Source organism: Lemur catta, chromosome 8 (assembly GCF_020740605.2).
Source record: "Lemur catta isolate mLemCat1 chromosome 8, mLemCat1.pri, whole genome shotgun sequence".
Taxonomy (NCBI): domain Eukaryota; kingdom Metazoa; phylum Chordata; class Mammalia; order Primates; family Lemuridae; genus Lemur; species Lemur catta.
Window position 1 is genome coordinate 93167617 of NC_059135.1, and position 13261 is coordinate 93180877.

Below are 13261 nucleotides of genomic sequence, written 5' to 3' on the forward strand. Positions count from 1 at the left end.
ATAAATAATTAAAACTAACACATTTTTCTCTCCTTAAATTAGGCTAGAGATGGGAATGACTATAGTTTGGGACTAACCCCAACAGGAGTCCTTGTTTTTGAAGGAGAGACCAAAATTGGTTTATTTTTTTGGTAAGCAAGAGATAGTGTCAAAGATACTTACTGTTGTGTTGTTTTTTAAATGAGTGAAGTCATTTATATCAAGTTAATACATAAACCAGAGTTTGTAACTCAAATAGTTTTGTAAAGGTTATAAATGAAAAGCAACTGTCTGCTGTCACACTTCTACTCATCCTTATTCCAACTCTCCAGAGGCAATTTAAAAAATTCTTCAAGTTATATTTTTGCTTAGTTTCAAGCTATATCCAAATATATCTTATTATAAACATTATGTTTATATATTAAGTGTTCATATGGACATTCCCTCTCTTCCTGTAGTTATGTCACTATTTTTAATATTTCTTGTTCCACAGTCAGTCTCTTTACTCCCTAGGTGGGAGAGGAAGATATTAGTACTTCTATCCCTCCTTTTAAGCTGTGTGTGCTTCTCTTTCTGTTCCAGCTTTTATCACCTGTACTTTTAAATTACATTTACCTTTTACTTTTACATCAAGGATAGATTTTACTTGGATTTCATAACCATCATTTAGTCCTTCAGGTTTTGTTTAGTGTTCTAAAAGCTGAGAATCAGGAGTAGTGTTTGTATTATTACATCTGTGTCAGAACTAGTCCAGAGCTTAGGTGTGTACTGGTGTTACAGACATACAATTCTGTGGTCCCTAAGCTGTTTACATCTCACAGCAGGCCAGGACTGTTAGCCCAGAGCCTCTGCCATTAAAACTCAAATTCTTACCTATCCATTTGCTTTAAATATAGCCTAATATGTATATTTTTAGCTATTTAGACCCTGTCTGCTTTATGTATCCCACGAAACTATATCCCCTAACATCCGTTAGCCATAGATAACACAAACCCTGTAGGTATGAAAGATCCCACACCATTGCTGCCTTTCTGAGCTCTCTTACCCAGATACTCCCCACTTGCTGCTGAATGCCTTCCACTAGACACTTAAGCACCTTCTCAGATTCCCCTCTCTCCGGGGAGTTCTTTTGCCTTCTTACCCTTCTGGGTGATGGCCATGCATCTGCTGTCTCTGAAAGGTCACCTGCTGTGAACGACCTAACCTGTCCTGCAACCCAGTCCAAACACTGCTCAATAAAGCCCATTGTGCAATACTGCTTTTTCTTGATCAGCCCTGAAATCCTTGAACTCACAACTGGTATTATATTTCCTTTCTGTGTAGCTTTTTGTTTTTTCTAGAGCTCTTGTGTCCCCATGTCACACAGTCCACATGTCCCTTTAAATTACCTATGTTTGTCTTCTCCTTAAGTTCTTTCAGATTTCCAAGGATTGTGTTAAATGGTTGTTCTGTTCCTGATGGAACTGTTTGCTCTTCAGAATGCTGTCCAGCTTTTATCTTGGGACTTCACTTTACCTCAGTGAGCATCCTGTGTTGTCTTCCCATGATTTTCTCTTTTTGTTTTTTTCTCTCCTGGTATATATCCTCAAGTAACTGCCTAAGAAAAGGGAGATAAATTGTTCAAATCCTTGGTTACCTTAAAATGGTTTATTCTTCTCTTACTCCTTGAGAATTAGACCGAGAATAGAATTTTAGGTTGAAAATTATTTCCCTCAAAAAGTTGAAGACAGTATTTGATTTATTTTTGCATCCAGGTGTTTCTGGCTAGAGAATGTCTGAGAGATTTGAGTAGAACACCTTTGCAGTTGTCCCTTGATGAGTGAGGAAGCTGGGGCATTTGTTTCCTACTCCTTGGGTGTTAATTCCCTGATACTTCCAGTTTGCTTCCAGGCCTGAGAATTCTCTAGGTAGAGAGGTAAAGAAAGCACCTTTTGTACCTCCTCATAAGGTTGTTGTGAGAATTGAGTTAATACTTGCAGAGCACTTAGAAGAGTACCTGGGCACGTAGTAGGTATTATGGAAGCATTTGCTACACAGATAAGTGCTATCTCCTCCTCTCTTCCTCCTCTTACTATTTATTTACTGGTTTATTTACTTATTTTAGTAAAGCTCATATAAACAAATTATGTTTCACAGCTATTTTATATAAGTTATATTTAAAGATTAGTCAGTGGGAGTGTCGTATTTTGACATTCACAATTTATAAAAGTATACAGTTCGAATGTTTCAGGTGATTTAGAATTGTAGTACAGGTGGGGAGATAGACTTGGAAAGTGGACCATAAAATGAGGTTTAAAAAATGTATTAGGATATATTTCCTTAAACAAGAATTGCTATAGAGTTGAAGACCATAATCAGTGTTTTTCTTTATGCTTTTTTTTTTTTTTTTTTTGAGACAGAGTCTCGCTCTGTTGCCCCGGCTAGAGTGCCGTGGCATCAGCCTCGCTCACAGCAACCTCAAACTCCTGGGCTTAGGCAATCCTTCTGTCTCAGCCTCCAGAGTAGCTGGGACTACAGGCATGTGCCACCATGCCTGGCTAATTTTTTTTTCTATATATATTTTTAGCTGTCCAAATCATTTCTTTTAGTAGAGAGGGGTCTCGCTCTTGCTCAGGCTGGCCTTGAACTCCGGACCTTGAGTGATCCACCTGCCTCGGCCTCCCAGAGTGCTAGGATTACAGGTGTGAGCCACCGCGCGTGGCCTCTTTATGCTTTTTTTTTTTAAAGCTTTTTAAAGCTTTCCTGTATCCAGTTCCTGTGCTGCTGCTTTAACACTGACACAATTTTACCTAGGCCTAAAGAATCTCTTCATACTTGGGGCCTATGAAATATGTAGCTTTCTTCATTTTCTTTTTTCCTTAATATTTTTAATGTCTGATATATGTGCAGTCTCAGCTTTGTCAGAGGTATTGCTTTTGAAATGTATACTGTGTTTTTCTGTTATACTGTCTTTTAGATTGGAGGGTTTTTTGGTGGGCAGTGCAAGTTACATTTACCCTCCTGTCAATTTTCAATGCAGAAGTTAGATGATTAAATGTGTGCTTGAAGTAAAAACAAAAAAATTGTTTTTTTATTTAGAGGACATTTATTTATAATCTGGTTGTTATTCTCATGTTATTATAGGCCCAAGATAACCAGATTGGATTTCAAGAAGAATAAATTAACCCTGGTGGTTGTAGAAGATGATGATCAGGTAGGAAGTATATTGCATTGCTTATTTAACAGTGATTATATTATGTGGTAACTTATATCTTTAAAAGGGGGAATGTACTTCACTGATTTAAAGAGTCATAGAACAGAAATGTAGTATAATTAATGCTTTAAATGATTTCCTGACTCAGGTCACACAATCCTAAACATATAGTTTTAATCCTTAAGATTAAAGATAACATAAAAGTCTGTTCTTGTTTCTTCATTTACAATAAATATATCTGAGATATATAAAAGATTACATTTAAGTGACTTTATCTCTGTAGTAACTGATGAAAAAGATTAATCAAAAAGGTCTACCTAATATTCTTTTAAAAAGACTTTTGAACTAAGGATTATCTTTTTATCAGTTAAAATGTAGTTCTTAATTGATACATGTGTGGATGCATCTCAGACGCATTACACTTGGTAAAAGAACCCAGCCTCAAAAGGTTATGTACTTACTGAATGATTCCATTTATATGACATTCTGGGAAAGGCAAGAAGAATTTTACTATATGCAAACTAATAAATAAATTTTAACACATATGCATACATATATAGATAAGAGCACATTGGGCAAAATGTTAACAGTTGAATCTAGATAGTATAAATATGGGTATTTAGTTTTCCTGTATGTTTAAACATTTTTATAATAAAATGCTGGAAAGATTTTTTTTTTTTTGAGACAGAGTCTCGCTCTGTCGCCCGGGCTAGAGTGCTGTGGCATCAGCCTCGCTCACAGCAACCTCAAACTCTTGGACTCAAGCAATCCTCTTGCCTCAGCCTCCCAAGTAGCTAGGACTACAGGCATGTGCCACCATGCCCGGCTAATTTTTTTTCTATATATATTTTTAGCTGTCTAGCTAATTTCTTTCTATTTTTAGTAGAGACAGGGTCTCGCTCTTGCTCAGGCTGGTCTTGAACTCCTGACGTCAAGTGATCCTCCTGCCTCGGCCTCCCAGAGTGTTAGGATTACAGGCGTGAGCCACCTCGCCCGGCCAGGAAAGATTTTTAAAAATCTAATTCTTCAATTTTCCTTTCCTAGGTAATTTCATTGCTGTACTTCTACCATTTTAAAATGTTTCCTGTTTTTCTTTTCCAGCTTTTATTATATACCAGCATGTTTTTACATGTTTCTGGTCTATTTATAATTTATAATTCACCTTTTCCTCCTCATTATTATTATTAGTAATAGTAATGCATTTTGATTGTACCCGTGTGAAATGTGGCAAGCAATAGGTGAAGCTAAAAGTATGCATGTTTTACTGAAACTTTGCCAGTATTTAGATTTTTATCTTCTAATGGAATCTTAGTGTTTTAAATTTGATCTTCTTTTAATAGGCATAGATGTTAACATTTGATTATGTTTGTTCTGTATTTCTTTTGGCATTTTATGTTAATGTTCTTCTCTATTGGTCCCATAAATGTGCTATAAGAAATATCAGTGTAAATTCCAACATAAATATTAATAAATAAAAAGCTGAGATCAGGTGTGTATTACTGTGCATCATAATAGTAGCCCTCAATTAATTTGCTATGGTTGATTTGGATATATGTGGACCTAATTAAATATCATCATAACTGGGAAAAAGAATAAAACTGTTGAAATTAAGTTAAAGGTTCCTATATACGCAGAATAAATTTTTTTCAAATTTTTGAATATTGATGTTGAGCTGGTCACTTTTCTCTAATAAGAACACCTCTGGTGGTAAATGGTCTTCTGGTTTATATATGAAAGTTCAGGAGATTTTGGTCAATATCAGTAAAATAAAAGAACAGAGTTTATCAGAAGCTTGGTTATGACACATTGCAACTTAACAGGAACACTGCTTTACAATCAGTAGATCTTGGTGTTCTGTTTTGACTCTGAAATTGTTCATATATGAAATTAGAGATACTGAGTGCTTATGTCCTTGGTATGGTGCTACGCTTTTTTCTTATCAGGATGAATAAGAAATACTTCATATTCTCAAGGACATTTTACTGTAGTAGGAGTGTCCAATAAATAGGTAAGCTTTGTAATAGTTCAATAAGTAGTAAAATAAGAGTATATGATAGACAAGTCTGCAAAGATATGTAGGCATGTATGTTCATGGTATCATTTACAATATTGACATAGTCATACACTAAAACAGTAGGTAGTCAAGAAAAGTAATTATTGATGTGGGAAGAACTTTATATAGTAAGCGAATGTTTGGCACAATAGTATTTTTATTCTGGGCTTTTCAAAATATGACAAGACTTGTGTATAGAAAATTTTACATGGATTTCAAATAGCTGGATGAGTTATTGCAGGGGGATTTCAGCCTTGAATGATTTTGATCTCCCTTGTTTGTCTTTTCTTATAAAGAACAAGGAATGGGGAGATAAATGGCCTCCCAGTGCTGATTTGTTAGGTGCTGTTTTAAATTTGCAGTTTATTTAGTTCTTAAGAATTTACAGAATTGTCTTTTTATTTAGCAGTAAAAGTATGTTCTTACAAGTTTTTTTTGTTTTGTTTTGTTCTGGGTTTTTTTTTTTTTTTGGTCAAAAATCATGCATTTACTCACTGCAGACTAGAGAGGGAAAGATAAATAAGCTTTTTTGATCTCTGTCCTGAAGAAGATCATTGACATTAAACATCGATGTCAAAATTGAAGTATGTTTTTGGGGGCTGGGTGCGGTGACTCATGCCTGTAATCCCAGCATTTTGAGGGGCTGAGGTGGAAGGATTGCTTGAGGCCAGGAGTTTAAGACCAGCCTGGGCAACGTAGCAAGAACCCTGTCTACAAAAAATAAAAAAAATAAGCTGCGAGTGGTAGGATGCACCTGTATTCCTTCATGGGAGTCTGAGATGGGAGGGTCGCTTGAGCCCATGAGTTTGAGGTTACAGTGAGCTATGATTGTGTCAGTACACTTCAGGCTGGGCGACAGAGGGAAACCCTGTCTCAAAAAGAAAGTGTGTCGTTCATAACATAATTTGCCCTGTTCTCCTCATTTCAGATGTTAAAAAATACTATATTGTTTAGTGTATATGAGTGTCAGCTATGTATTTTTTAAAAGCCTAAAAGCAGCTCAACTGAACTAGTTAATATTTCTTCATAGGTTTTAATAACCTAGTATATGTTTATTTGATATGTTTAATAATTGAAAATGTAGGAAAAGTTATACAGGGAAAAAAATGTTTCTTCTATTCCAGCCACCTACTTTCCTTGTATATAAGTCACAAAAGTTAATTATTCCAACAATTTTAAGCCACATGTTTTAAAAACTTTTTAGCATCTCTAAAAGAAACTGGGATGCATTTTATTGTATTTTATTTTATTTATTTTATTTATTTATTTTTTTTAAGACAGAGTCTCGCTCTGTTGCCTGGACTAGAGTGAGTGCCATGGCATCAGCCTAGCTCACAGCAACCACAAACTTCTGGGCTTAAGCGATCCTACTGCTTCAGCCTCCCAGGTAGCTGGGACTGCAGGCATGCGCCACCATGCCCGGCTAATTTTTTTTTTATATATATATTTTAGTTGGTCAGATAATTTCTTTCTATTTTTCGTAGAGACGGGGTCTCGCTCTTGCTCAGGCTGGTCTCGAACTCCTGACCTTGAGCGATCCACCCACCTCGGCCTCCCAGAGTGCTAGGATTACAGGCGTGAGCCACCGCGCCCAGCCCTGGGATGCATTTTATAATAGGTGGTACCTTAAAATTGTCAACCAGGCAATAGTTTTGACGTGGTTATCATTGCCTTCATGTATAGGAACTTGTTATAGAAAAATTAGCTGAGTTATAATCATTGTTAGTACTACAGGTGTTAAGTTTAGTTGCTGTTTGAAATGGCTTCAGAAAGGTGACACTGATTCAGCATTCAAATGAAAACTTGTCATTTATTCTGACTGCAGAAAAGCGTTCAGATAGATCTGTGGTACATACATTTTTCATTAGTGAAATAAATATACATTGTTGGAGAATGACCTAAATTTTATATTTCCTTGCAAAGCAACTGCCTCCTTTGGTATTCAGAGTATTTGGTCTTACCTGCTCCACCCTTCATCCCAAACTACTTAATCAGAAAAGAACACATTAAATGATCCTCAAGATTTTTGTGTACGATGAAGTGTGAGAAGCACTATTTAGCAGCATCTAAGAAAAAATACGCTTAAAAGTAGATGAAGCAATGATATGTTTTAAAAGCTGTAAGTATTACAACTGAGATATGTGCAGGGGGTTGCCCTAGTACACAGGTTACAAGAAAATCATAGAGACGATAATGGAGTATTTTAAAAGAAATCTCTTGATGACACAGAAGATGATCATTATATCATCATCAAGTGCATTGAAAATGATTCAGAATAGGCAGATACTGAATCTGCCTCTTTGAAAATAGGTTATTTTACCATTTCCTTTTTATGTAAGCATAGATGTGATTAAAATGGTATTTGAGTCTAAATCTAAAAGCAGTCTTTGAGGAAGAAAAATATTCTACCTGATAAGAAAATATGATCATGATTTAATTGGTGACACTTATTCCTTTTGGGGCATAAAATAATAATGCATCTTACAATTGATAGCATTTTAGGTTTGATCAAATGCAGGATTAGCTTTTGTGTATCTTTTCAAAGGTATTATGTACGAGCAAATGTGTGCATCAGTTCTTTTACACAGAAGTTAGGATGCTTGTATTGTACACTGTTCTCTACTCACTTTAACTTTACATTATAGCTTGGAATTGTACATAAAGCAGTTCCTTATTCTTTTTTTTTAAAAAAATAAACTGAAACTATGTACTATTCTAGTATATTGATGTACCCTAGTTTATTTAATTAGTTCTCAACTAATTGATATTCACTATGTATATACTAATTTGTACATTGCCAACTATCTGTAGGATAGTGTCCTGGAGGTGGATTTGCTGGCTCAAATGGTTGTTTGCATTTGTCCTGGATAGAGATCCTATCAAGTTATACTATTATCAGTGTACTAACCTGTTCCTTCAGAGGGAGTTATCAGACATTTTTATCTAAAGAGTGAAAAATGAGATTTCAGTGTAGGTTTAGTTTTATTTCTATTATTATGAGTGATACTGACCTGTTTGCATACATTTGAGTCATTTATATTTTCTCTCAACTCTCTATTCACATCCTTTGCCCATTTTCTTTTGTGTTGGCCTTTTTTCTTATAAATTTAGCCCTTTGTGATAAAAATTGTAAATATTTTATCTAATTTTTTTTTAATATTGTTTCTGCTTCTGTTTTGCCATGTACTTTAAAATTTTTATATAGATGAACTGCCAGTCTTTTATGCCTTCTGGGTTTTGTTCCCTAGCTGGGTTTTGTTTCATTGGAAAGTTTTCCCTACTTTGAGATTATACATTTTTCCATTGTTTTTATCTATGTTTAGTTTTTGTTGGTAAATTTTATTAAAGTATAGCATTTATTCAGAAAAATGTACAATTAGATATACAGCTTGTTGAATTTTCACATACACTTATATGACCAACACCCAGATTAAGAAATAAAATACTGCTGGAATTATAGACTCTCCTTTGTACTAGATACAGTACCCCAAAGATAACCACTCTCTGAATCTAACACTGTAGATTAGTTTTTGCCTATATTTTGAACTTTACGTATATGGAACCCAACAGAATGTTCTCTTTGTGTCTGGCATCTTTATTTCAGCCTTATATTTGTGAACTTCAGTTATGTGTTGTGGTGAGTAGTTGTAGTTGGCTCATTCTTATTGTTATACACTATTCCATTTTGTGGATGGACCACAATTACTTATTCATTCTCCTGTTGCTGAACATTTGAGTTGTTTTCAGTTTTCAGCTGTTAAAAAGAAAGCTATTCTTAACAACTAAGGTATGTGTGTATTCCACTTTTGTAGATACTGCCAAACTGTTTTCCAAAAACTATTTAAACGAGTTTATAGTGCTTCCAGCAATGTTTGAGAGTTTCATTAGTTTTTGTGTTTTTTTAATTTATTTTTTGTTAATGTTTGGTATTCTGTCCTTTTCGTTTTAGCCATCCTGGTGGGTAACAGAATCATTTTATGGTTTTAATGTGCATTCCCCTGATAACTACTGTGATTTAGCTTTTATTTATGTATTTATTGGATATTTGGATCTTCTGGCATATGAAGTACCTGTTCAAGTCTTTTGTTCATCTTTCTATTAGGTCATGTGCCTTTTCTTTATTGAAAAAATTCTTTATATGTTCTGGATATTGGTTCTTTGTCAGATACTGGTGTTGCAAGTATCTTCTCCTTGGCTTACCATTGCCTCCCCCCTCCCCTGTGCCCCTTGCCAACTTTTATTGTTAGTTGACACATAATTGTACATGTTTATTGCATACAGAGTGATATTTTGATACATTTAAACAATATGCAATGATCAAATCAGGGTAATTTTAACTTATCCATCTCAACTCCATTAACAGTATCTTTGAATAAACTGAAAAGTACAGAAAATTATAAAACATATGTTTTATTCATGCTCTAGGGTAACATTTGTTACATTTTCAGATCTTTTAGAAATAGATAAATAAAGTTATATATATTTGAATAAATAATACAGCTAAGGTCTAACACCCTAACTACCTACTCCTTTTTTCCCCTTAGCTGGCCACTATTTTTGAATGTTACTCTTCTCATATATATTTTATAACTTGTTCCAAATATAAATACAGCATAAAAAATGGTAGAATTGTTTTAAGAATTTTCATAAATTATACATTTTCAGCTTGCTTGTTTTATCTAAACATGAATACCCATATATTCTAATTCATTCATTTAAACCTATATATGGTAGTCTGTAATATGAATAAATAACAGCTCATTCATTATCTTTGATTCATTTATCTCTCTCTGTAGTTTTTAAATATACCGTTATTCACTTGACCATTTCTCTTTTTTGGACATTTAGGATTTGTGCCAATTTTTATTATTACAAATGAGACTGTGAAGAAAGTCTTTTGCTTATAACTTCTGGTGTTTAAAAAATTATTTTCCCTAGAGGTAGGAAAACTTGGTTACAAGTGTAGGTTCTGGGGCCAGACTGGCTAAATTCATTTCCAGTTTCCTCTCTTAGTAGCTTTGTGACCTTGGGCTTAATTTTCTTTGAGTCTCTGTTTCCTTATCTATGAAATGAGGCTAATGATAGTTCATCTGCTCTTTGGGGTAATTCTGTTTTTCTATTATTGATTGATTGATTGATTGATTGATTTTTGAGACAGAGTGTCACTTTGTTGCCCAGGCTAGAGTGAGTGCCGTGGCGTCAGCCTAGCTCACAGCAACCTCAAACTCCTGGGCTTAAGCGATCCTACTGCCTCAGCCTCCCGAGTAGCTGGGACTACAGGCATGTGCCACCATGCCTGGCTAATTTTTTCTATATATATATATTTTAGTTGGCCAGATAATTTCTTTATATTTTTAGTAGAGACGGGGTCTCGCTCTTGCTCAGGCTGGTCTCGAACTCCTGAGCTCAAGCAGTCCACCCGCCTTGGCCTCCCAGAGTGCTAGGATTACAGGCGTGAGCCACTGCGCCCGCCTTCTTTGGGGTAATTCTAATTCATGTGATATCCTTAAAGTGCCTATGAATGTTAACTGTGGCAATTAGACTCTTGGGAGTGTGGTCACTAGGAGAAAAATGTGAACATTTTTAAGGCCGTTCTTATGTATTGCCAGATCTTATGTGATCCTTTAAATTATACAGTTATCCCAAAGAATGGCAGACGAAGCCTCATTTTACGTCTCTCTGACAAATGAGATCATGTAAGTAGAGGAGACACTCCTAGGAATAATTTTACATTGGCTGAGAAAATGGACAGCTTGATTTCAACTCTGCCTTTTTATGTAGATACTATAAAGAGTGTCTGAGTTTTAGGGAGCAAACTAGGTGCTTTATTGTTTTCTTCTTGGTATTGCTGTGGTTGTGTTTGTATCTCAGAAATAGAAGACAGGACTGTTTGACCTAATAATCACCTCTTTTTACATTCTTTTCTTTTTTAGGGCAAAGAACAGGAGCATACATTTGTCTTTAGACTGGATCATCCAAAAGCTTGCAAACATTTGTGGAAGTGTGCTGTGGAGCATCATGCCTTCTTCCGCCTTCGAGGCCCTGTCCAAAAGAGTTCTCATCGATCGGGATTTATTCGACTAGGATCACGATTTAGATACAGGTTACTTTTCAGTAGCTGCTTTCTATATCTTTCGTTCTTTCATACAGGCCAAAAATTTAGGCCAATCCTCATTTTACAAATGTAGGAACTAAGGCTTGGAGAAATAAAGTGGTTTACCAAAGTCGTCCATTTGCCAAAAGAAAAAAGTGGTATTGTTATTGGTTGTAATTTCTTGAATAGATAGGAAAACATGGTAATCATATAATGGATTTTATATGCTTCTTGACATTTGCTTTGTATATTAACTAACTCTCAATTTAAATCCATTTAACAAGAGTTTTATGGATTCTCCATCCAACCACTGGATACTGTATAGAAGAGAAGGGTATCTTGCACTGAATTGGATATTAATCTGGATAATGTTTGTGGGCCTTTATAAACCTGAAGTTCTATTATTCTTATGACTCATTGCTTATTGGTCATGATTTAGAAATGTTTTGGTTTATTGGAGAGTAGATTATTGGTTGTGAGTTTTCAACGTGCCTTGGGAATTAGTGTGATTTAAAGAAGAATGGATAGTACCAGTAATGTAGCAAGTCAATTGTGTAAGAGAGCTTCTAGTCTACCTATATTAAAAGTAATGAGGCAGGCTGGGCACGGTGGCTCACACCTGTAATCCCAGCACTCTGGGAGGCTGAGGTGGGAGGATCGTTTGAGGTCAGGAGTTCGAGACCAGCCTGAGCAAGAGCAAGACCCCGTCTGTACTAAAAATAGAAAGAAATTAGCTGGACAACTAAAAATATATAGAAAAAATTAGCCGAGCATGGTGGCGCATGCCTGTAGTCCCAGCTACTTGGGAGGCTGAGGCAGAAGGATTGCTTGAGCCCAGGAGTTTGAGGTTGCTGTGAGCTAGGCTGATGCCATGACACTCTACCCCGGGCAACAGAGCGAGACTCTGTCTCAAAAAAAAAAAAAAACAAAAAGTAATGAGGCAGTTTCTTAACAGAATTAACTGGAAATCAAGGAGAGCAGGTCAATAGTCTTAAAAAATATTTCTGGAAGATTATTCTGAAAAGTTTATCACAGTTAAGGGTAATTGAAAAATTTATTTTGAGTACACATTTTGTGTTGAGGAATGTGGATGGAGGGAGAAGAGGGTAATTCCATAAAAGCACAGATATCCCAAACTTATTTAATGTGTATTTGGGTGATATGCATGCTTAAGGGAAAAATGGTATAATCTGTTGCATATTTCACAAAAGCCTACAGAGTGAAAGAATGACACGGTAAAGAGAGAAATCAAGACTATTAGTAGTTGTTCCTTTAGGATGAAGATCAGGATGATTCTTTTAGGGAGAACTTGAATGTAGACTTTTATTTATGTGTGTCTGATTGCAATTGGCTTCAAATTTCTTATTCCTGTTGATATGCCTCATTTATTTTAGTGGGAAAACTGAGTATCAGACCACAAAAACCAATAAAGCAAGAAGATCAACATCCTTTGAACGAAGGCCCAGCAAACGATATTCTCGACGAACTCTACAAGTGAAAGGTGCAGTGCAACCCTGTTTCAAAGAACTGTTCTTCCTTGACAAGTAATTATGTGCTGGTGGTGTTTACTTGGAGAGGAAGTTATCTGAATCTCCTTAGGTCTATTCCAACCAACTAAAGTACTTTTATGGCAGAATCAATCTCATAAGATACACAGGGAAAATTGCCTGTATTGTTAGTTAAGATTAAATTTTGTTAATCCTAATTCTGATAGTATTCTGAGATTGTGTTTAGTTTTTGTTTGCCTTGACTATTTTAGTGTTTCTGTAGAGAACGTTTTCTCTCCCTTTTTGACTTATAGATCTCATTCACAATAAGACATCTCTTAATCCCTTTAGGAATTTTTAGAAACATTGTCATGTGATAAATAAATTCTAATTTCTTTCTTTTTCTTAGTAAACACCTATAGTTTGCAAATAAATTTTAAGTAAAAATTATTTCA

At 35.3% G+C, this 13261-nt stretch overlaps 1 protein-coding gene across 6 annotated transcripts in view; it reads left to right on the top strand.

The window, feature by feature from the left end:
• EPB41L5 (erythrocyte membrane protein band 4.1 like 5) overlaps positions 1 to 13261 on the top strand; it is a 112924-nt gene that overhangs the window by 42547 nt on the left and 57116 nt on the right. For all 6 annotated transcript variants that reach the window (XM_045559161.1, XM_045559162.1, XM_045559163.1 and 3 more), the window contains exons 10-13: positions 43 to 131; positions 3103 to 3172; positions 11159 to 11328; positions 12714 to 12820. In XM_045559161.1, coding sequence (XP_045415117.1) covers positions 43 to 131; positions 3103 to 3172; positions 11159 to 11328; positions 12714 to 12820 — 436 coding nt within the window. The remainder of the gene's footprint in view (positions 1 to 42; positions 132 to 3102; positions 3173 to 11158; positions 11329 to 12713; positions 12821 to 13261) is intronic.